At 55.6% G+C, this 20,835-nt stretch overlaps 6 protein-coding genes across 6 annotated transcripts, besides 1 other annotated feature; all 6 read left to right on the forward strand.

The window, feature by feature from the left end:
- Nucleotides 1-325: 325 nt before the first annotated feature.
- On the forward strand, nucleotides 326-3,214 carry LPMP_221430 (alanyl-tRNA synthetase, putative; the record flags this gene model as incomplete). Its single annotated transcript, XM_010700842.1, has 1 exon — nucleotides 326-3,214. The coding sequence occupies one exon, from the start codon at nucleotides 326-328 to the stop codon at nucleotides 3,212-3,214; it is 2,889 nt and encodes a 962-aa protein (XP_010699144.1).
- Nucleotides 3,215-5,626: 2,412 nt separating this feature from the next.
- Nucleotides 5,627-7,489, forward strand: LPMP_221440 (hypothetical protein; the record flags this gene model as incomplete). The annotated part of the gene is made up of 1 exon (XM_010700843.1): nucleotides 5,627-7,489. The coding sequence occupies one exon, from the start codon at nucleotides 5,627-5,629 to the stop codon at nucleotides 7,487-7,489; it is 1,863 nt and encodes a 620-aa protein (XP_010699145.1).
- A 433-nt stretch (nucleotides 7,490-7,922) lies between these two features.
- On the forward strand, nucleotides 7,923-8,450 carry LPMP_221450 (60S ribosomal protein L14, putative; the record flags this gene model as incomplete). The annotated part of the gene is made up of 1 exon (XM_010700844.1): nucleotides 7,923-8,450. The coding sequence occupies one exon, from the start codon at nucleotides 7,923-7,925 to the stop codon at nucleotides 8,448-8,450; it is 528 nt and encodes a 175-aa protein (XP_010699146.1).
- A 2,936-nt stretch (nucleotides 8,451-11,386) lies between these two features.
- Nucleotides 11,387-12,379, forward strand: LPMP_221460 (hypothetical protein; the record flags this gene model as incomplete). Its single annotated transcript, XM_010700845.1, has 1 exon — nucleotides 11,387-12,379. The coding sequence occupies one exon, from the start codon at nucleotides 11,387-11,389 to the stop codon at nucleotides 12,377-12,379; it is 993 nt and encodes a 330-aa protein (XP_010699147.1).
- A 4,065-nt stretch (nucleotides 12,380-16,444) lies between these two features.
- Nucleotides 16,445-16,736: a repeat region.
- Nucleotides 16,737-17,646: 910 nt separating this feature from the next.
- LPMP_221470 (hypothetical protein) lies at nucleotides 17,647-18,768 on the forward strand (the record flags this gene model as incomplete). The annotated part of the gene is made up of 1 exon (XM_010700846.1): nucleotides 17,647-18,768. The coding sequence occupies one exon, from the start codon at nucleotides 17,647-17,649 to the stop codon at nucleotides 18,766-18,768; it is 1,122 nt and encodes a 373-aa protein (XP_010699148.1).
- An 808-nt stretch (nucleotides 18,769-19,576) lies between these two features.
- On the forward strand, nucleotides 19,577-20,668 carry LPMP_221480 (exosome complex exonuclease RRP45-like protein; the record flags this gene model as incomplete). Its single annotated transcript, XM_010700847.1, has 1 exon — nucleotides 19,577-20,668. One exon carries the CDS (start codon nucleotides 19,577-19,579, stop codon nucleotides 20,666-20,668), a length of 1,092 nt encoding a protein of 363 aa, XP_010699149.1.
- Between the last annotated feature and the right edge of the window lie 167 nt (nucleotides 20,669-20,835).

Consider the following 20,835-nt stretch of genomic DNA (forward strand, 5'->3'; position numbering starts at 1 on the left):
TCGTTCCAGTCATGAGGAGGCTCGTGAAGGGATTGTTTTTCTTCTTCGCTTCGAGCTCTTCCACCTCTCCTTGCTCTTCGCTCCATCATTTTCGCTTTCCTTCTACTGCGAGGATGTGTGCTTATGTGCGTCGCATTGCATCTGTGCTCTCTACACCATAACACCCTCCCATTGATCACCTCTGCCACCCACACTCTCGGCATCAACACGCAGAGGAGTGTCTCAGTACGCTTTAACAGAAAAAAACTCACTTTCCTTTGCTCTTTTCTCCTCATTCTCCTGTTCCAAGAAACTGAAGGGATTCCTTCCGTTGCTGCGCTGAGGGATGTCGTTCATCGAGTGGCCTGTGAGTCGCGTCCGCCAGAAGTTCGTCGACTACTTCAAGAAGCAGGGGCACACGTTTGTGCCCGGCAGCCCTGTCTGTCCGCACGATGACCCAACGCTGCTATTCATCAATGCTGGCATGAACCAGTTCAAGACACTCTTTTTGGGCACCGCTGACCCCAACACTGACTTTGGTCGTCTGAAGCGCGTTGCCAACTCGCAGATGTGCATTCGCGCTGGTGGAAAGCACAACGACTTGGAGGATGTCGGTCGTGACACGTACCACCACACCTTTTTCGAGATGCTGGGATCGTGGTCCTTTGGCGACTATTTCAAGAAGGAGGCCATCCAGTGGGCCTGGGAGCTGCTGACGGAGGTGTACAAGCTACCCAAGGATCAGCTCTACGTGACCTACTTTGAGGGAGACGTCAAGAACGGGTTGGATCCGGATCTGGAGGCGAAGGAGCTGTGGGGGCAGTTTCTCCCAGAGAGCCAGATAATCCCTGGCAACGCCAAGGACAATTTCTGGGAGATGGGTGACACCGGTCCGTGCGGTCCGTGCTCGGAGGTTCACTTTGACCGCATCGGCGGCCGTAACGCTGCTGGCCTCGTCAACAAGGACGATCCGATGGTGGTGGAGATCTGGAATCTGGTGTTCATGCAGTTCGAGCGTCGCACTGATGGCCTCCTCACTCCACTGCCGCAGAAGCACGTCGACACCGGCATGGGTCTGGAGCGCCTCACCTCTATTTTGCAGGGCGTCAAGTCCAACTACGACACAGACGTGTGGATCCCCATCTTTGAGGCCATCCAGACGGCGACCGGCTACCGCAAGTCGTACGTAGAGATCCGCAGCGAGCCTGACAGCGACGCCTTGGTGGCCTACCGCGTCGTCGCCGACCACATTCGCTGCCTGACATCTGCCGTGGGCGACGGCGTCATGCCCGACTCCGTCGGCCGCGGCTTCGTGCTGCGCCGCATTATCCGCCGCGCTGTGCGCTACGGTGTGCAGTTCCTCGGTGCCGATCCTGGTTTCTTCACGCAGCTGGTCGACAGCGTGTGCGCCTCCTTGGGCCCGTTCTTCCCGCACCTAAAGGACCCCCGCAATATCCAGCGCATCAAGGCGGTGCTGGCTGACGAGGAGCAGTCGTTTGCCAAGACCTGGGAGATGGGGCTGAAACATTTTAATCACGCCGCGGGTGAGTGCCGGGCAAACAACTCGAGGGTCATCAGCGGCTCCGAAGCCTTTGTTCTTCACGACCGGTACGGCTTCCCAGTGGATCTGACATGTCTGCTGGCCGAGAAGGACGGTATGACGGTGGACCTGGAGGGCTTCAATGCGGAGATGAAGGCGAACCAGGTGAGTGCGGGTCGTGTGGCAGCCGCGAAGACCTTCATTGATGCATATCAGCTCGAGGATCTCAAGAAACGCGCTATTCCGCAAACCGACGATGGCGCCAAGTATGCCTGGGAGGACTCCACCGGCGAAGTACTCGCTATCTTCGATAAGAAGAACAGCAGGTTTATTTCTCTTCTGGAGCCCGGGAACGACCTCGGGGCCGAGGAGGTTGGGATTATTCTGAACGCCACGAACTTTTACGCCGAGTCTGGCGGCCAGGTGTACGACACCGGTCGTCTGGTCGCGGCTAGAGACTGTGTGTTTGAGGTGAAGAAGGTGTACAACGTAGGTGGCTACGTAGTGCACGTGGGCAAGCTGAGCAAGGACTCCGCCTCCCCGATCCCCTTGTCCGCGTTGGTGCAGATGCAGGTGGACTACGAGCGCCGCCTGCCGATCGCGGCAAACCACACTACTACACACCAGTTGAACTGGACTCTACGCCGTGTGCTGGAAGAGAACCCGGCCAACTTCACGGAGGTGCAGCAGAAGGGTTCCCTCGTGACGGATGAGATGCTCCGCTTTGATTTCAGCCATCACACAAAGCTGTCGAACGAGGACCTTGTGCGCGTGGAGAAGCTGCTGAATGAGAAGATCCAGGCGGACCTGCCCGTCTACCGCGAGGAGGTGCCCCTGGCGGCTGCTAGCAAGATCAACGGTCTTCGCCAGATGTTCGGTGAGAAATACCCAGATCCCGTCAGTGTCATTTCCATCGGTGCCCCAATCAACGAGATGCTAGCGAACCCCGAGAAGGAGGAGTGGCGCGATTATGCCGTCGAGTTCTGCGGCGGCACGCACCTCAGCAACCTCAAGGAGGCCGAAAAGGCGGTGATAATCTCAGAGGAGGCCCTCATGAAGGGCGTGCGCCGCGTGGTGGTGGCCACCAAGGCGGAGGCCGACAAGGCCATCAAGGCTGGAGCTGAACTGAAGGGACAGTACGATGAGCTGGTGAAAAGGGAGGCGACAGTGGGCAACATCAAGGCGCTCTCAGTGCTGAACAAGAAGGTGGGTGATAGCTGTGTTCCGCTCGTGCTTAAGAACGCGATGCGCGACAACATCGACGCGGCCATCAAGCAGATGAATGCGTCCCTCAAGATGCAGGTTGCAGAGGCGAAGGAGAAGGCCGCAGAAGCAGGCAAGGCCCTCGGTGCGTCGTACGACGCTGCCGCCGCGCCATTCTTCGTTCACCAGATGACCGAATTTGGCGCAGAGCGTGAGGCGCTGCAGGCGTTTTCTGACGGTTTCTCCAGCACCGTGAGTGGACCGGTCGGCGTCTTCCTCATCGGTAGTGACGACGAGAAGGCGCTCGCGATTGTGTCCATGCCGACCGCTTTTGTGGAGAAGAAGATGAGCGCCGTCACGTGGGCCAAGTCCTCTATTGGCAAGGGTGGCGGCAAACCCAATGCTGCTCAGTCTGGTCTCCCCGCCAAGGACGCCGCAGCCGCAGCGGCGAAGGCCACAGCGGAGGCAGAGAAGATGAAGGCATCTTTGTAGAGCGACATGCACGCCTCCCACAGCCCTAAGTAAGTGCTCGCGCCGCTCTTGGTGTCGTGACACTTCACGACGCCAGTGTGCTAGTGAGGGAAAAGACCCTGACTTGGGCGTCAGCTATCCTCGCCAACACTCACTCTTTTTTCGCTGACGCACCTATTTTCTGCGGTCGTGTATATCAGCTGAGAAGGGTGGGGACGGTGCTACTGCCTCTTTCCGCTCTCCAATTCCAACAGGCGACAGCGGTGGTGCCGGCGCCACGAAACGGGGTTCCTCTGCAACTCCTTTGTCACCTCCATTTTTGTTGTTGTTTTCCCTTCCGTGAGCTTCCCGGAAAGAAAAAAAACGAAAAGCGGAGAGGAAACACTCACCGCCCGTGTGCACGAATGCCTACTGTTGTATCTTGCTTACTTATTGTTCTTTGTGTGCTTGATGTTCGAGCGAAGGGGCGTGCCTGTGGACAGCACGCATATGAATAGGATTGACCTAATTTTGCTTTAGGTGCCATTTTGTTCTCTCTTTTTCTCTGTATGTATGTGTGGATGGATGGATGGATCTGTTAAAGTGTGACGTGAGGTGCGGGTTCTCTTCGTGTGCTCTCTTGCTTCCCTCTCCTTGCCCCCTTCTCACCGCATACTCCCTCTGGTCTTGTGAGGTTTCACTCCATCGCCCTTCTCCCCGAGCCCCCGTTTCTCTCTTTCCACTGTGTCAGTCTGCGCGTTCATGCCTGCTTTGGGTGTTCTTTCCCCATCCTTTAAGGATTCTTTCGTGAGAGAGAAAGAGGAGCCATTCACGTGCGCTCCTCCCTTATTTTCGCACACCCACCCGCGTGCGTCTTTTCCTTTCCGGGGTCCCTCTGTCATCGACAACATAAACGGAGGGGAGCCAAGTGGTGATGGTGGTGGTGGTGGGGGGTAGAGAGTAGATCAGCTGGTTGACTTGGGGGGGTAAGCATCGTCTCCTGCATACTTTGAGTGTTGTTTTTGTCGTTCTTCTTGCTCTATTCTTCTCTCCATCTGGCTACTTTTCTTTATTCCTACATCGTTAACAGACATCCTCAAAGTGAGTAAATCGAGAAGGGAGAGGGGTGAGGCACCCACCGACACACATACGCACACACACGCGTTGGCCCTCTACCATCAAAGGGGCCGTGCAGTATCAAAAGTGTACACGTGTTAAGCATTCCCAAACGGATGGGGAAGGGAGACGCGACTGTGCGCCCGTTGTTAAGCCGCGTTTGTTCTCTCCAACTCCAGTCTTTCCCTTCTCCTTCTCTTTCTCCAACCGGTGCGATGGCACATGTAGTGATACACAGGCTCGTGCTATTGATGCCTGCATCACGTTACGTTGCACCCCTCTCCTACACTTCCTATGCGTTCTTTGTGTGGCATCGATAGTGGTGGACTCCTCAGGCGATCCATGGCCGTTCTTGTGCGCTGTGCTTGCAGAGTTTACCACGAAGGAGACGCCTTGCTGGGGTATTTTCTCAGCACGAGTTGCCACCTCGCGTGCGTCTCGCCAACCACCAGCTTCTTTCATGTCATCCTTCCCTTTTCTCTCTCTTGACGGCGCACGCTTGTTGTGTTACTGATGTCTCGTTTTGACATTGCTCTTCCTCTCTCCTGTTCTTTCTGTTCCCGCTCTTTGTTGGCGAGAAAGTGAGCTGAAGAAGTACGACACGTATCTTCTTTGCGAAGAGCGGTGCCAGTGCCGCTTCATCGCCCTCGATTCCGTGAAGGGAGAGTCCATTTACCACCATTGTCATCATCGCCAATATACACCTTCGCGCAGGGTGTCGCTTTACACCAGCAGGTACACACAAACCATTCCCACACTCAGTGCTGCATTGCACATCGTGTCAATTGGCTCCATTTTTATTGAACAGCACCGTCTGTTCTCTTCTCGCCTTCTCCCTTTGCTCTCAAGGGTGCCTCCGCCGTAACTCTTTTATTGTATGTTTCCCGTCTTCCTGTGTGTCTATCCACCACCCTCCTAAGTAAGCTCTCCGAGGTTCTGAACAGGCATCGCGTGTGTGTGCGTGTGTGTGTGTGTGTGTGTGGTACTGAATGTCATAACTTTTATGAAGGTGGAGCACGACGCAATCCACAAAGGCAGAGGAAAAGGGCATTACCATCTTCACAGAGTATATTTCGCTCTAATACACACAAGGAGCAGTGCACACACCTACTCCACAGCCACCGTGCTGAGACGGCAGGCAGCAAGCAACACTTGTTTGCTCTGCTGTGTGAGCTGCTGGGCCTCACCACAACACGCACCCACACGTGCAATCAAACAAATCGATAGCGCACTGTTGCCCCTTTTCTGAGCACTCTCGGCTCATCCTTTGGCGTGGATTGTGTAGTAGGGCAACGACGCCTCGCTTTAGTGGTGCAAGCAGATTGCTCTCGCGCTTTCATGTCTGCAACCGCGTCCTCCGCCTTGAGGACCGCCACTGCGTCACCCGGCACCCTCGATGCCGCGGCTGACTTACACACCTCCGAGGCAGTGAAGGAAACGTTCAAGCTTCTCGTGCGGCGTCTCGTTCTGGTTGACACAGCTGAAGACAACTTTCAATGGTCTTCGCGGGCAAAGCAGCAGTGGGGTGGCGGCAAGCCCCTCTTTGTGTCTGTTAGCAACAAATTCAAGGAGCACGGCAGCACCTCGCCACGGAACATGATGTTTGGTCATCCACAGCAGTCGCAGCAGCAGTCGTGGAGTGGGATCGAATGGCGAGAGAGTAATAGTATAGCAGTGCCACTGGAGGATGATCCTGTGCTAATGATCGAGGTTGGCGTGCTCCGGCATGGCAAGAAAAACGTGCTGGGACTCGGTATAATGAACACACAGTCGATATTGACGGAGAACCGCCAGTACACCAAGTTTACAGTGCATGTGTTGCCCACTCACATCTCGATTGATGCCTCCACAGTGCACGTGGTAGCAGAGGTGGAGATCTACAGCAGCCTGCTTCGCGAGTCACCCGATTTAAACTTCACTCCGTTGGAGTACAACTACGGCACCGTGCGAGTATCCACCGTGGACTTCTACTACCCGTCCTTCTTTCTCACGGGGACTGGCGAGTATATTGTGTCCAATGTGTTGTGCGCAATGAATATGACAGAGTTCAGCTCCCTGGCTATGCAGCTGGTTCCGTTGCGGTCGTCTGCCAGCTACATTGCCACAGAGCCGTCGCAGGTAATCACGGTGCGGCCGCAGCAGCGCGTGTACTTCAGTGCCACCTGGAACCTTACTCATCGAGCCTGCATGAGAACACTGGAAATGCAGCTCACAGTGAACGGCTCACAGAAGCCGTCAGCACCGGTTCTAATCAAGGTGCACAATCAAGTTCCGCAGACATCCAGCAACACAGATGTGCCTTTCCACTATTGGGTGAACACAACGTGCATCACAAATCGACAGATGCTGCCGTCTCAGGAGTTACCCCTCATCCATGCCGTACTTCCAGTGTACCGCTTCATCAGTCGCAGCGCCCCCATCGACCAAAGGGAGGGCATGATCGTGGCGTTCGACAAGGACAAGGGCGAGCATGTGCTGGTACGAGCCAACGGCGTGCCAGTGACAATGGGGAAACTGTACGGGAGCGATCAGCAGCACCAGCGCCAGCAACAGCAACTGCAGCCGCAACTGTCCATGCAAAAGTCGGGCACCGGTACCTATGCGCTGAGCAGGCTGGAGAATATGAACTTCATGGGTGGCGGTGACATGGTACCTCAATTTGACTTTGACGTGAACGCTTCCTTCGTCGTGTGTGACAACCACGTCAGAAACCCATTCTCGTCGCGCGGGCCGCTGCTGAATCTCTCGCAGAAGACGTGTTTATGCACTATTGCCCTCGGGCCGATTCGTGGGTTTCCCATGGTGTACGAGGCCACCACTGGCCTGTTGCCATCTTTCCAAGTGAGTGTGACACTGCTGGATCAGCGGGGGTGGCAGGTTGTGCATGGTGAAACCCTTCCTAGCTACCATAGCGCCAGCGGCAGCTTGCGATGGGCAGAGCAGTTGGTGCTGCGGAAGTGGCCAGGGGCGACGTCACAGCAGTTTGTTCGCCTCAATCTGACCGAGGTGCGGCCCCGCGACGGGGACGAGACGCCAATCGGCGCCGGCCTCATCTCGCTCCCCAGCATGCAGCGCCTATACACGCAGAACCCGCTGAGCGTCGCCTTCTATGTGTACGAGACCTACTCCTTGTACGATCAGCTGAGCTCGTCGTCCTTGCTAATGAAGGATGTGAACGTTATCTTCTCGGAGCTTCGCTGACAGCAGTGGCGTGACGTCTTGTTTTTTGTCCTCTCTTCTTTGCTCCTCCTCTTTTCCTCATTTCGTTCTCGTCTGCCTGAGAGTTGTTCTACTGCGACACCCTGACAATCGTCATCACCACTCTTCCTTCTTTTACCCTTTTCGCTTCATCCCCACAAGCGTCCTTGGCAACGTTGCGCCGTCCTGGTCGTACCTCAGCGCGTACAGTAGTGCGTCTGCTTCTCCCTCTTCATGTCAGCAGGTGCGTCAACTGATGCTTCGCTGCCTCCGCCTTTGCGGTCTCATCCGGTGCTCTGCTGTCCCTCACTATCTCCCTCCCCTCTGTGCTTCCCGTCCTTACTCTCCTCACTCTCCTCACACACACACACACACATGCACTGCTCCGCTCTCGCATTCGCCGTCTTGTCATGCGCAGGGTATTGCATTGTGCATAATGGTCAAGTCCCACTACATCCGCGCCGGGCGCATGGTGCGCATCCTGCGTGGCCCCCGCCAGGACCGCGTCGGTGTGATCGTTGACATTGTCGACGCGAACCGCGTGCTGGTGGAGAACCCAGAGGACGCGAAGATGTGGCGCCACGTGCAGAATCTGAAGAACGTGGAGCCGCTGAAGTACTGTGTGAGCGTCGGCCGCAACTGCAGCGCGAAGGCGCTGAAGGATGCGCTGGACTCGTCGAAGGTGCTGGAGAAGTACGCGAAGACGCGCACTGCTGCACGCGTGGAGGCGAAGAAGGCGTGCGCTGCGTCGACGGACTTCGAGCGCTACCAGCTGCGCGTAGCGCGTCGATCTCGCGCGTACTGGGCGCGCAAGGTGTTCGACGAGAAGGACGCGAAGACGCCCGTGTCTTGGCACAAGGTTGCGCTGAAGAGGATGCAGAAGAAGGCCTCAAAGATGGACTCGACCGAGGGCGCGAAGAGGCGCATGCAGAAGGCGATTGCTGCGCGCAAGGCGAAGAAGTAAGGCCATACCCTGACTCATCTTGTTTTGTCATTTCACTGCGTTGTCGAAGACAAAGAAAAACAGTAGTTAATACGGTTTTATAAAGTCGGTTTCTGGAAGGGGTGACTCAACGCACAGCTGGTGCATCGTTGAGTGACTCCGCAATCCTGACAGGGCTGCTGCCGGCATGCGAAGACCGTGCTAGGGGAGTGTAATGTAGGTGCTGTTGGTGATGCTGCGGTGTCTTAGGGCAACGGCCCAGATGGGGGTAGGTTAAGCCGAGAGGTTTGAGGAGGGCGTCGTGCCTCCTTCCTCCTACGGTGTTTTACACCCTTGCTTTGCCCTCGTCCGAAGGGATTTGTGCCTGCATGGTCGCAGGCCGTTGTGGGTGTGTGTTTCCCTCCCAGCCTGTGCTGGAGCGCTCAAATTACTGTTTCTCTTTTCTCTCCCTCATCTTGCTACTCCGTCCTCTCTGATTTTTTTCACCAGGTCTGTCACCGCTACGACACGGACAGGCAGACACGCACACGCGTCATTCAACATCACCAATAGTGGAAAGACAAGCAAGCACACCGAAAAAGCAGGAAAAGGGAAAAAAGCGAAGTCCACTGCAGCTTTCCCCTTCCCTAGAATCCTCTCTTTTCTCCCCTTCTCTCTGCTTCCCTACCCGCTCTTTTTCTACCAAGTACGCACGGAGTCGCAGAAGAGGCGAGGGGAGGGGCTCAGAATGCGTCTACGCGTTCATGTGCACGTGTAAAGTGGAAAGAGCCTCCATCGATTTCCTCTTCTGCTTCCTTATCCCCTCTTTGATCTTGCTCGACTTCCATTGCTCGCTCCACCTTATGTGTTTCCATGATACACCACCATCCCCTGCAACAAGGCTAAACGCAAGTAAAGAGACGGACCCTCGCGGCTTGCCTTCCCACTTTTCCTTCTCTTGTTTGGCTCCCCTCGCGTTCCTTTCATCCCTCCTCCCCCCCACCTCCGCGATACCCCCTGTCTGCCGGTCTGTCTCTGCAGTTTTACGTGCTTGCCTCATCTCTCTCTCTTTTTTTTCGTTTGCTCGGTGCATATCCTCCTTAATCCCTCCCTCCCTCCACTCGGGAGTTTTCTTCCCTCGTATTATTTCTCCTTCGTTTTTTCTTTTGTGTCCCTCAACCTCCCGCTTCCTTCGTCCCTGTCTTTTCCTTCTCCGCCACTACTGTCCTTTCTGCGCCCCTGACCCCCTTCCAATTTTCCAAACACGCTTCTCGTCCCTCTTCCTCAGTCCGCATTCCGTTGCTCTGTGTGTATGTGCCACTTTTGATTGCTTGCCGCAAGACAATCTCACGATCAAATCAGTTCAAAAGAGGAAACAGATTCTGGATTGAGAGAACTGGCGGAAGGGAAGAAAAAGTGGACTGAGACGTAAGGGTGTGTCTCTGCATCTGTGTCTGCATACCTGCGATACTTTGAGCGAGTAGGAGGTAGGAGAGACGGAGCCACCCAGACAGCGAGCACCACGAAACCCTGTGGAGTTGAGGGAGCGAGTGCCCGGCTGAACACACGGCCAATACAGAAAGAAAAGCAGAAAAGGCTTTGGCAGAGCGTAGTCCCGATACGTGTGTGTTGTATGGCAGGGCCGTGAGGCTTAGCGCACCCCACATCCTTTGCCTTTGTCAACTGTGTGGTGCCTATTTGTGTTTTCGCTCTTCACGCTGTTGCTCATCACCACCCCACCACACGACACATCGTGCACGCCTTCATCCACGTCTCGAGCCTGTTGTGTTTTTGTTTCGCCATTCACGTGCCTGTGTGTATATACGTCTTGCACTGACAACGCCTGTAGCCTCCAGCAGTCTTTCTCGCTTCTACCCTGCTGCGAGCTTTTTTGTTTCTGGTCCTGTCAATATCCCCCTTGCCCCCATCCTGCAATCTCCCTCGGCGTGCGTCAGTGTCTAAGGAGGGCTGTCTCTGCATCATCACCTGCCTCTGCCACGTGGCTGAAGCCAAATATAGGCGTCGCAGAAGTGCACAGACTCGAAGACACCCCCTCTCCCAGTGGTGTGCATCTTTTTCGAGGAAGTGACTCTGAACAGGTAGAGGCTATTTCAACAGCGATTGAAGCCGGAGTATACAAACCCGCACCCTCCTCACCTTTCGCACTTCTTGCCTTTTCTCCTTATTTTGCATTTTTGTCGTTTCGATTTCGTTTGCTTGTCCTTTCTATTCTCCGTGCTCTTGCGCTCTTCTTTAAGTTCTTTTTTTTCCTTCAGTGTCATGTTAGTTTCGGAGCTTCTCTTTGCCTGAGCTGTGAACTCTCTTCCACTCTACCGCCCTCCCTCCTCTTCCGTCTTCAAGACGATTTTCTTGTGCCCTCTTCACACTCATACCTGCGACAGAGCGTGAGTGAAAGGCGAGCAAAGGCGAGAAGAAGGCAGGCGCAACAGCCTACTTCTGACACGCAAGCAAACAGCAGTGTCAGGCGCAACGCTCAGAGAAGCCAACCGGTGAGGCTCACGCCCCCGTTCTTTCCTCTGCCTGCACCCCGTGCACAGACGGAGAGTAACAACACTGAGGAATACTTTTGCCCTCTTCCCCTTGTAACAATTTGTCTACTCTAGCTTATCTTTTTTCCCCTCGACTGAGGCTAGCATCTCACCGCACACTGTTCCCTACGTGCCGTTCCCTGTTTTTTTTTTTGTTTTCTTCCAGGCTTTCTACCCCTCTTCCCTTCCCCTCTTCCTCCTACCCGTGTGTGTGTGTGTGTGTGTGTGTGCGCCTCACGTGGTGTTTGTTCTGTGGTGTTGCTTCGTGTCATCTGCTTTTCTCGCTCTTGTTCTTTATTTGTCTGTCTCTTGGTTGGCCTTTTCTCCTGTTGGAAGCCGCGCCAACACCCCCAATTTTTCTTTTGCCTTTTTCTTCGTATCTTCTCGTACTCATTGTTCTTGGAGGAGTGGAGTGGGGGTGGGCAAACAATGGCCGACCACGTGCTATTCACTGAGGAGGTGTCAAATGTGTTGACGCAGCCAGAAGGCCCGCGGGATGAGGCTCGTGAAGTGCCCTCGGTACGGTGCTACTATCATTTGACTAGGTCGTACACCGTGGCCAGCTTTGCCGGCAGAAGAATGTTTCCAGGGTCGCTGTCCTCAGAGATGCTCCATACAACGGCGAAGCCAGTTGAGGGTCTTTCACGCCCACCTCGGCTGCTCGCAGCACCGCCTCTGGCAGAAGGGGCAGAGCCACTGCACATGGCGGTACCTGTGTGTCCCACCGGCGTTTCTCTGATGCGGCCGGCGCTGTCCCCCAACAAGGGCCCATCCAGGCCTGTAGCCGTCTGTGCGCCTTCGTCTTTTCGCACCGCCACCATGAGTGAGGCGGCGCTGGTGTTCGAGTCGACTATGGCAGAGGGGATGTCGAAGCCGGCCTCTCGTCCACCAGCGCCGAATTCTCGTGTGCAGCCTGCAGAGGAGACCACGACATCGCCGTTTCGCGTGAATCGCGTGTGCGCTGGACAGCTGCCTCGGTACAGGCAGATGGTACTGCCGGCGCGTCGGCTGCAGAGTCGCCACGTCTCGAAGATCAAGACGTTACCAACATTTAAGGAGGCAGACGTGTCGGCGACACTGTGGAGCGAGGCTGCATCGCAGGCGGATGTGTTTGCCTTCTTCGGCTCTCAGGACGGCTCAGTTGATCTGGCGGCGAGCTCGCCACTGCGAGGCCACAACAAGGCCCCCGTCAGCAAGGAGTTGTCTTGGACTGTCGTTGATGCAGCGTACAGCAGTCTCTGCGACCTCTCCTTTAGCGAAAACATCTTTTCTGCAGGGGAAACTGCGACGGGCGGGTCGCCGGGTAGCGGTATTCTCCGTGGTCATGTGATCGACCCGCAGGCGGTCTTGAGCTTTCGCAGAGACGGGGCACGACGCCAGCGCGAGGCGCCGAGGGCTTCCAGTAACGCAGTTCTTCAGTAAGGGGTGACGTAGCTGGCGCCTTTTTCTTCTGCGAGTGCAGTCTTGCGGCTTCTGCAGGGCACGTGTGCGTTTTACGTCCCCCCTCACGTGTTCGTGTCGATTTATGTGAGGGACTGTCGCGCAGCGCTGCTGCTTCTGTTAAAGGAGTGCGAGGGCCATTGCGCAGAGTCGCATATACCCCATGACGCGCCTGTTTTCACCCTTGCGGGTCGTTTTCCTGTGGCGCTCCTTCTTTTTCTCGCCTCTATCGATTTCCTACGCCTGTGCGACATAGCGGTATGTGTGTAGGCGTGCACATCCGCGCTGCAGCTGGACTTGTGTTAACCTCCCCTTCACGCATGGAATAAGTGTGTATAAGTGCGCTGCTCTGCGCCCCACTTTCATCTGACACGGCGCACTCTTGCACGCCCCACATCGCGTTCGCACTCAACTTGGTGAATTTCTTTTTCTTTGTTTTATCATCCAAATTTTTTTTTCCGTTGCACTTATGTGCTCCAGGATGAAAGGACACTGAGGGGCCTGCGAAGGGAAGTTACGAGAAGCGAGGGGGGTCGCTTCACCCCTTCTTGCCCGTTTCTTCTCCCCTCTTTCTCCCGATGGATTCTCAACAGCCATTAGAAAAACAGGCCAAGAGAGTCACTCACGCAGAAGGCCGACAACGAAAGGAGTGCCTGCCATCTCCGTTTCTTCCTCCATCCTCTTTTTTTTCTTTCCGGCTCACCTTGGCGGCGCCCTCTCTCTCTCTTCTTAGCCACTTTTCTTTTCTGCACATTCGCCTCTTCTGTGTTGTATTCCCCCCGACAAAATCAGCCGCTTCTTCTGTTTCCCTTTTTTCGTGTGACTTCGGTCTTATGACCCCCCTTCCCTCCTCTCTCTCTCTGCGTCATTCTTTCTTTTTTTCTTTTCTCTTGATCTGTGCGGGTCACCTCTCTCTTTGCACATCCACATCTGCGCCTTTACTGGTTTCGTATTTGTGTGTGTGTGTGTGTGTGTTGTCCCTCTCTCTTTTCTCTCTTTTCTCTCTTGTCGCTTCTTTTGATTTCTGTTTCTCTGGCAATTATTATACACCAGTAAAGGGGTTTCGGGGGACGGGTGGATGGACTTCTGTTCTCCGGACCGTGTGCGTGTACGCTGTGTGTTCGCAACGGTTACGCCCAGCCTTGTTGCCTTGTATCTTTACCATTTGTTTTCCTGTGTTTTTTCGAGGCTCTCTGTCTGTCTCTCTTTGACTATAATTGTGTGTGGCTGTCCCTCTTGAGCCCATGTACTCTTCCTCTCTTTTCGTACCCTTGTGCATATGCTTCATCTACTTTTCTTCCCTCTCTCTTCCACCATGTTTATAGTTAGTTCCTCTTTAACCTTCTCTCACGCCTCTTCTTAGGTCTCCCTGCCTCGTCCCCTCCCCCCTCCTCCTCATTTCATTGCGCTTCCCTTTTCTCTCTGGGCTTGTCAGCTGTGGATCGGCAAAGGAGCGGATGCGTGAACTTTCACGCAGGTCGTTTGGGCCCGTCGGCTGTGGCCTCGTAAGACGCCTCTTCCTCTACTTGTGTATGTTTGTTCGCCTCTCATTCTCTTCCTAATGGAGGTTGGTGTATGTGTAGGTGTCTGGATGTATTTACATACGTGTCGTCCTCTCTCTTTTTCTTTTCCTTTCAGCTCCCTTGTGCCTTGAGTACATTATCTTCAGTTATCTCGACGCTTGTCTGCGTCTATTCATCGGTTCTCATGTAGTCTGCTTATCCACCTCACTCTTCACTTTTTTTTTCGCTTCGTTGTCGTCACTCAAGCAAATTGCACACAGGCAGAGACACATACACACTCATGACCGCCTTCTCTCCATTCACACCCGTGCCCCTACCGCCGCCTCTTCATTGTTTTAAGAAAACGGTGTAGTGTCTAGTTCCATCATCCTTTCCACTTGAGACTTTCTGCTCTCTCTCTCTCTCTTCCCCACCTGCGTCTTTTTTCGTTCTTTTCGGCATGTGCTCCGTCTTCGTTTGCTCCTTCATGTGTACATACTTTCCTCATCTTCTCTCTCTTTCTCGCCTTTTGCCTTCTCGACCTGCCATCTTTACTGGCTGTCTGTGCCTGTGTGCTGAGGAGGAGCCCTCAAGACGCAAATTTTCATGTATACGCCTGTTGAAACGAAGAAGGACACCTGTACTGCGTCTAGCCCCTCTCCCCCTCTCCTCTCCTTTCCGCCCTCCATCGGTGCGCTCCTCCTTTTTCCCCTTTCCTACCTTTCTTCACGTATGCCTCTAAGCGGACTCGCTTTTGTTTTTTTATCTCTCTTGTGGTTGTCCTCTCTCTCTCTGTGTGTGTTTCCCCCCTCCCCCTCCCTTTTCCGTCTTGTTCCCTTTCCTCCCGGTCTCTCCCTTCGTTTTCCGCCGACGATATTGCGGCCTCTTTTTCTTTCGTCGCCGTTCCCTTCTCTTTCTCTCTTTTTTCCCTTCTGCGTGCTCGTTGTACTTGCGGTGTTTAGGCTTCTGTACGTGTGTGTAGGCGCCGCCTCGTCTTTACGTCTGTACTTGCTTCTTTCCCTTCCTCGCAATTCTCCTCTGATCCTCACCAACACCCGCAGGCGCCTCCGCAGGAGGGGTGGCGCCGGTTCAACTGCAGGTGAGTTGGCGCGGAGAGGGAAACGGAGGGGATCATGTGGGCGAGAAGAGAGAGGGAAAGAAGGAAGAACAGTGAGCGAGGGCGCTGCGCTTTTCATTTGATAATCTCAAGGCTGAAGGAGAGCGGCGCGGTGAGGCATATTAGGGACAGGGATTCTCGTGTGTACTTGGATCGCAGGAGGCAACGTTGGTGCTCATGGGCTTATGCTGCTGATGGGGTGCGTTGGTCGTTACCGCCAGCCACTTTTACTGGGCTTCCTCTCTCTCCCCTTTTTCAATCACGCTCTTTTTCTCTCTCTTCTCTCCATTGCTTCTCACTGCCTTCCAACTTGCGTTCGCCATCGTCTTCTCGGACGTTGAGTCTTATCGCGATTGTTTTCTTATGTGTTTTTTTTTCCATCCGTTTCGCTCTTTCACTGTTTGAAGCCCGCGTCAGTTTCACCGTCGCTACTTGCTCTACTTCCCTTCATCTCCTCCTCCTCTAACTTCGAAGTTGCATGAATGCGCAACTGGGCTTGAGCTTCTCTCTGTTGTTGTTGCTCCTTTTTAGCACTCTTCATTGACCGCCCCTCTTTCTCTTCTGACCCGCCTTCTGTGGTCCTGTTACTCGCGGCATCCTCGCTGGTTTCTGTGGTCACCCCACCGTCGACCTCTTTCCTTCACACTCCACTACGTCTAGACTGCTGCTCTCTGTATGGAGCTCGTGCTGCACATCGCGATGACGCTGCGGGGTGGTGGCGGTGGTAGTGTGGGCGAGACTTTCTGACGAGCGGAGCAAGGATTTGTTGCGTCTCGACGGTGACTGACGCACTATCGACCACTTCTTTTTCTCCTCCTGCTCTTTCCATCTGAGATGCTCGTTCCTTCGAGCGAGTGTTCCAAGGTGAATCAGTAGAAGAAAAACGACAGGGTGTGAATACACAAGAATCAAGTTGATCAATACGAATTACTTAACATGTATTCAACAGCAGAGGCAGACACAAACGACTGTCACGAGAAGAGACAAAAAAATAACCAGCCCCCGCAGGTCAACCACGTACGCACGCCTTTGAAGACGCATGCGTGGGTTTGGCATTGACGGCCCCGCCCGCCCAACAACGAGCACGTCGCACGTAAGCACGCACACTCGCATGGGAGCGCGCTTCTTTTTTTCCCCCTTTCCATCTGGCCACGGCAATCCGTTCCATTTAAGCCGACTGCGTGTGTGCGCCTCTGTTTCTTTGCATCTCTGTTAAAGTGAATTTGTGTGCGCGTGTCACGACCCCCCCCCCCCCCCACACACACAGGAGAGAGAGAGAGAGGGACTGCAGAGGCAGTCTGCAGTTGACAGAACTGCAAACCAAACCAAAAGCAAAACACAAGGAAATCGTCGATCAATCCCGAATTCCTTTTTTTCTTTCACTTCTCTGTGCACCGACCTGTTTTGTACTCTCTACTCACCTCGAGGCCCTAATGAGGGGGGGGCACCTCAGTGCGTGGTATCCTAGGACCCCGTACCCCCACTCTATGTGTGGTAGTCAAGCAGCCCTTCTCCTTACCAATGCCGAGCCATTTTTGGTGGTGACAGGGCCAAGTGTCTACAATAAAGGGGAGGTCAGCGTCATGTGTCGCTACTGGTGTCGGTGGTCGGGTGCTGGATGGCGTTGCTTCGGAGCGCCCTGCAACGGTGAGCGTGTGCGCACCATTCATATGACAGGTAGAGTGTCAAGGTGACTCGTACGCATCTCATCTGGCCCTCGAAAACGCCATCACAAAGAAAAAAGAAGCCGCTCTCGCCTCCAAGCAAAGGTGAACGCAACGCGAGTCGCCCCTCCGCTGTCGTTATACTCGACTACCAAGGGCTTACCACCACTCGAGGTACGCCCTGTGGGGTGCAACTGACCGCTGCTTTGCTTTCTCACAGCTCGGCGTGCCTCTCCAATTCCCTCAGCTTCTTTTGCACGCACGGATACGCCAGGAAGGCGAGAGGCACTTGCGAGAGCAGCCATGGTTAAGGAGGACCGGAGGCGGAGCTGCATCGCTCCATGCTGGAGTTGGCCAAGGATGCGAAAGGCGACGACTATTCACTGGCACACACACAAGCGGAGGTGCTGCTTCGCCTGTTGCTCGTTCTATCAATGTCTCTTTTTCTCGCTATCGTTCCCCCGTCTCTCCTCGCTCTCGCGGTGTTGCGAGCCTTTCTCTCTTTCTCTTCTTCTCCTTTCTGTCCCATCGATACCCAAGCACATACAGTTGCGCCGCCCATTGTCTACGTGCGCGCTCGTGCTTATCGTCTACAGGTTTCCCCTCAGTGTCACGTGAAGGGAGAGGAACGTTGACGCCGCCCTCAGGCTTCAGTCACGCACGCACACGCGCTTGTTTGCGTCCATTTATCGACTTCATTTTCAATCTTTGGCTTACCTGAACTTGTCTTTACTCAGAAAGTAGCGCTCCGACTCCTACGGGGCATTCACTCTTTTCACATCCCTCCTCGGACACGTCGCTTCTCTACGCCTTCGACACCGCAGCAGCACAGGGTGGGCAGCAGCGAAGGAAGGGGAAGCGCTGTAGCGCGGTGCCACGCACGGGCCGTGGTGGCTTTTGGGTGGGGTGCGTGAGGGCTGGCGGCCACAAACAACACTCATTGCGAACATTACCAGCCGTGCGCGTATGCCCACCGGTGTGAGCATGAGCAGCAACTGGCGCTTGTTCGCCGATCGTAGTTGGGCGCTCTCGCAGCGGATGGCTTTGCACTCGCCCTTTCACCTAAAGTCGCTCTCGCTCACCTGCTCGAGCACGCTGTGCAGCGTGCGCCCTGCCTCGAGTCGCACCTCCCGTACGCCAGTGTCGACCTCCACGGCAAAGCGCAAGTCCAAGAAATCTCCCACGACGTCGACTGGTGTCAGTCCCAGGACAGGGGCTGCAGCTTCTTCTTCCCAGGAGCCCAGCGCCGCTTCCCTGGTCGCAGCGGAGGAGCATCAGCTGACGGAGAGTGATGTGCGGCTTGCTATGCGCACGGTCATGGCGTCGCACTTCAGCCTCGTCCAGCACTCCCGCAAACCGGCGAAGGTTCAGATCGCAAAAGAGCGGCTGGCAATCGAGGAAAGGCATCAGGACCGGCAACGGCGTCTCCTCGAGAAGGATGAGAACTCACTGCAGCTGCTCGGGGCGGACGGCATGGTGATAGGCGAAGGCATCCTTCCTCTTCTTGCTGCAGCAAAGAAGAACCCCTACGACGAGACTAGCACCCGCCGTTCTATGGCATTGCCTGACAGTGGCGCGTGGCGAGCGCTGAACCCAGTCGGTCTTTCAGCATCGCAAGTCGGCGCGTCCGCCTTTCTTCCGGGAGGCGGCGATGGCGACGACGACGCTGGCACGCTGAGTGGGACTGACTATGCATCTTTTCTCGAACGCTCTGAGGCAGTGTCGATTGGCGGCAGCAAAGGAGAGGAGGCGGAGACGGACGCGTGGAAGTCGGCCACTCTGGCCGCACTGAGCGTACCTGATCTCTCAGTCTACGACGCCGACCACGATTTTCGCATCAGCAGTGAGGAGGCGATGCGAGGAGTAGAGGAGAGCGGCTCCAAGGTGGTGTCTTCGAGCACTGGCGGCACCGCTGCGGTGCAGGCAGAGCGACTCGGCGTGTCGACTGGCTTAGATCCCTTGTCTACACGCCCAGGTGTGTCCAAGGCAGCGGCGGCGGCAATGCAGCGTCAATTCGATGAAGACGAGGACCCCGACTACACTGTTGCGATCTTCACCGATGACAAGGAGGATCCGTTGAGCTTGTGAGGGTGTGCTGCCACTGTTGCTCCTGCTGCTACTGCTGCTGCGGCTGCCATAGTTTTCCGCACTCAAAATGAGGCGCGCGCAGCCTGCGAAGCATCGAAAGGGGCTTCGTCGGCACGACGGCACTGGAATCTACTCTTTGTTCTTCTTCCATGTAACCATGCATCTGTGTGCGCGTGTACGGGTGGATTGCTTGTAGGTGCGCCGCCAGAGCACCGCGGCAATGCCTCAGCCTTCTTTGCGAGTGTGCGTGGCGCAGTCGTTGGCTCGACGTACAGGCCACTGGCGGTTACCCACAGTTTTGTATGGGCCCATCTCTTGTCGCCCAGTCGTTGCAAGCACACGAGATGACACGTTACCTCAGCGTTGCTTTCTTTTATTCGGTCTTCAGTGCTTCCTTCTGAGGCGCACCGCATGCATCCATGTGTGGCTGTGCGTGTCTGTGAGCTGGGGCGTGTAGAGTGAGGGAGATGTGAGCGGGGAAGAGGCCTGGCCCCTCAACGATGCTTCACGACTTTGTGCGTGTGTTCTCATCGCCATCTCTTTTCACTTCACCTTCGCCTGTGCCGCCATGGTGGTGACGTACGGCCGGTGCAGAACGTCCTGTCTACTGGGTGGGAAACCGGAGCCACGCCTCCCTTCTCTGCCCATGCACCACTGCAGACTCGCTGCGTGGGACTTCTCGTCTCCCTCTCCCACTGCTCCTCTCTTTTTCATATCTTGTTACGTTATTGCACGAGTTGGTGTACACACACACACATGCAGGTTACACGCATATCACCCACGGCTCAACCACTCGCAACAAGGTACCATGTTGTACCGCACGGCCGTGCCAGTACCGGCTGACGCACTTGTGCAGCGCAACGTGGAGTTCACGCGGACTGCGTGGAAGGCCGGCCTCCGTCCTGATCAGCGAGAGGCGAATCAGCTGCGGGTGGTGGAGATCAACTTCCCGCTGCTCTCCCGTGACGTGGTGCAGGTGAGATGCGGCAACACCGTCGCCACGGCCACCGTCAACTGCGACCTTGTAGAGCCCTCCCCGTACCGTCCAAAGCACGGCTTCTTCGAGGTGCACGCCCGCCAGTTGCTGCACGAGCGCGACCCTCTCGATCAATCCAAGGAAATCAAGCGCATCAGCATGTACCTGACGCGACTCTTCACCGGCAGTGTGCTGGAGACGGAGGGCTTGTGCGTTATTCCTGGCCGCCGCGTCTGGAGCATCGATGCAGAGGTGATCATTATGAACAACGATGGTAACGTACAAGACGTGGGGCAATGGGCTGTGATGGCCGCCCTGCAACATGTGCGAAGGCCCGAGCTCACGATTCGCGGTGACGACGTGATTGTGCACCCTCCACATGAGCGGGAGCCGGTGCCACTCCCGCTGCATCACATCCCTCTCTCTTTTACGTTTGCCGTTTGCGCCAATCCACAGGAGGTGCAGCTGGCGGTGCGTGCGTCCACGCTGCGCCGTGGACAAACACCTCGAGCCGGCGCTTCCTCCGATGCGAACGCGGACGAGGACGACGGTGAAGAGAAAGAGCTCGGCTGGTCAAGTGACGCGCTGCAGGTAGTGGTAGATCCGGCACTCGAAGAAGTTGCCGCTGCCGCGTGCACGGTGTCGGTGGCTGTGAACGGAGAGGGCCACGTATGCTCGCTAGAGAAGGCAGATGGCTGCGATGTGTCGATCGCGTGCCTGGAGAAGTGTATGGAGACTGCCACAAAGCTCACGCAGGCGCTGCTGACGCAGATGAAGGAGTCGATGGAGGCGCACAATCTGAAGCGCAAGGAGACGGTGCGCAGTCAGTTTCTCTGGGCCCAGCAGCGCCGAGGTATCCAGGCTGTTGCGACCCAGGAGGAAGAGGGGGAAAGCGCTAGCAAGAAGGCCAAGGCGGAGGAGTGAGCGTGAGTGAGGGGGAGGGCGGTGAGCAACACTCGCTATCGACTCACTCAGCCACGCCCACGCTAGCCACCTATGCGTGCCAGCAGAAAGAGGTGGGGGTGGGTGCGGGTGAGATGGTGCGGGGACGCCCTTTTCACTTCTCTCTCTCCTCGGCAACTCACAGGGTA

The sequence above is a fragment of the Leishmania panamensis genome (assembly GCF_000755165.1).
Source record: "Leishmania panamensis strain MHOM/PA/94/PSC-1 chromosome 22 sequence".
Classification (NCBI taxonomy): Eukaryota; Euglenozoa; class Kinetoplastea; order Trypanosomatida; family Trypanosomatidae; genus Leishmania; species Leishmania panamensis.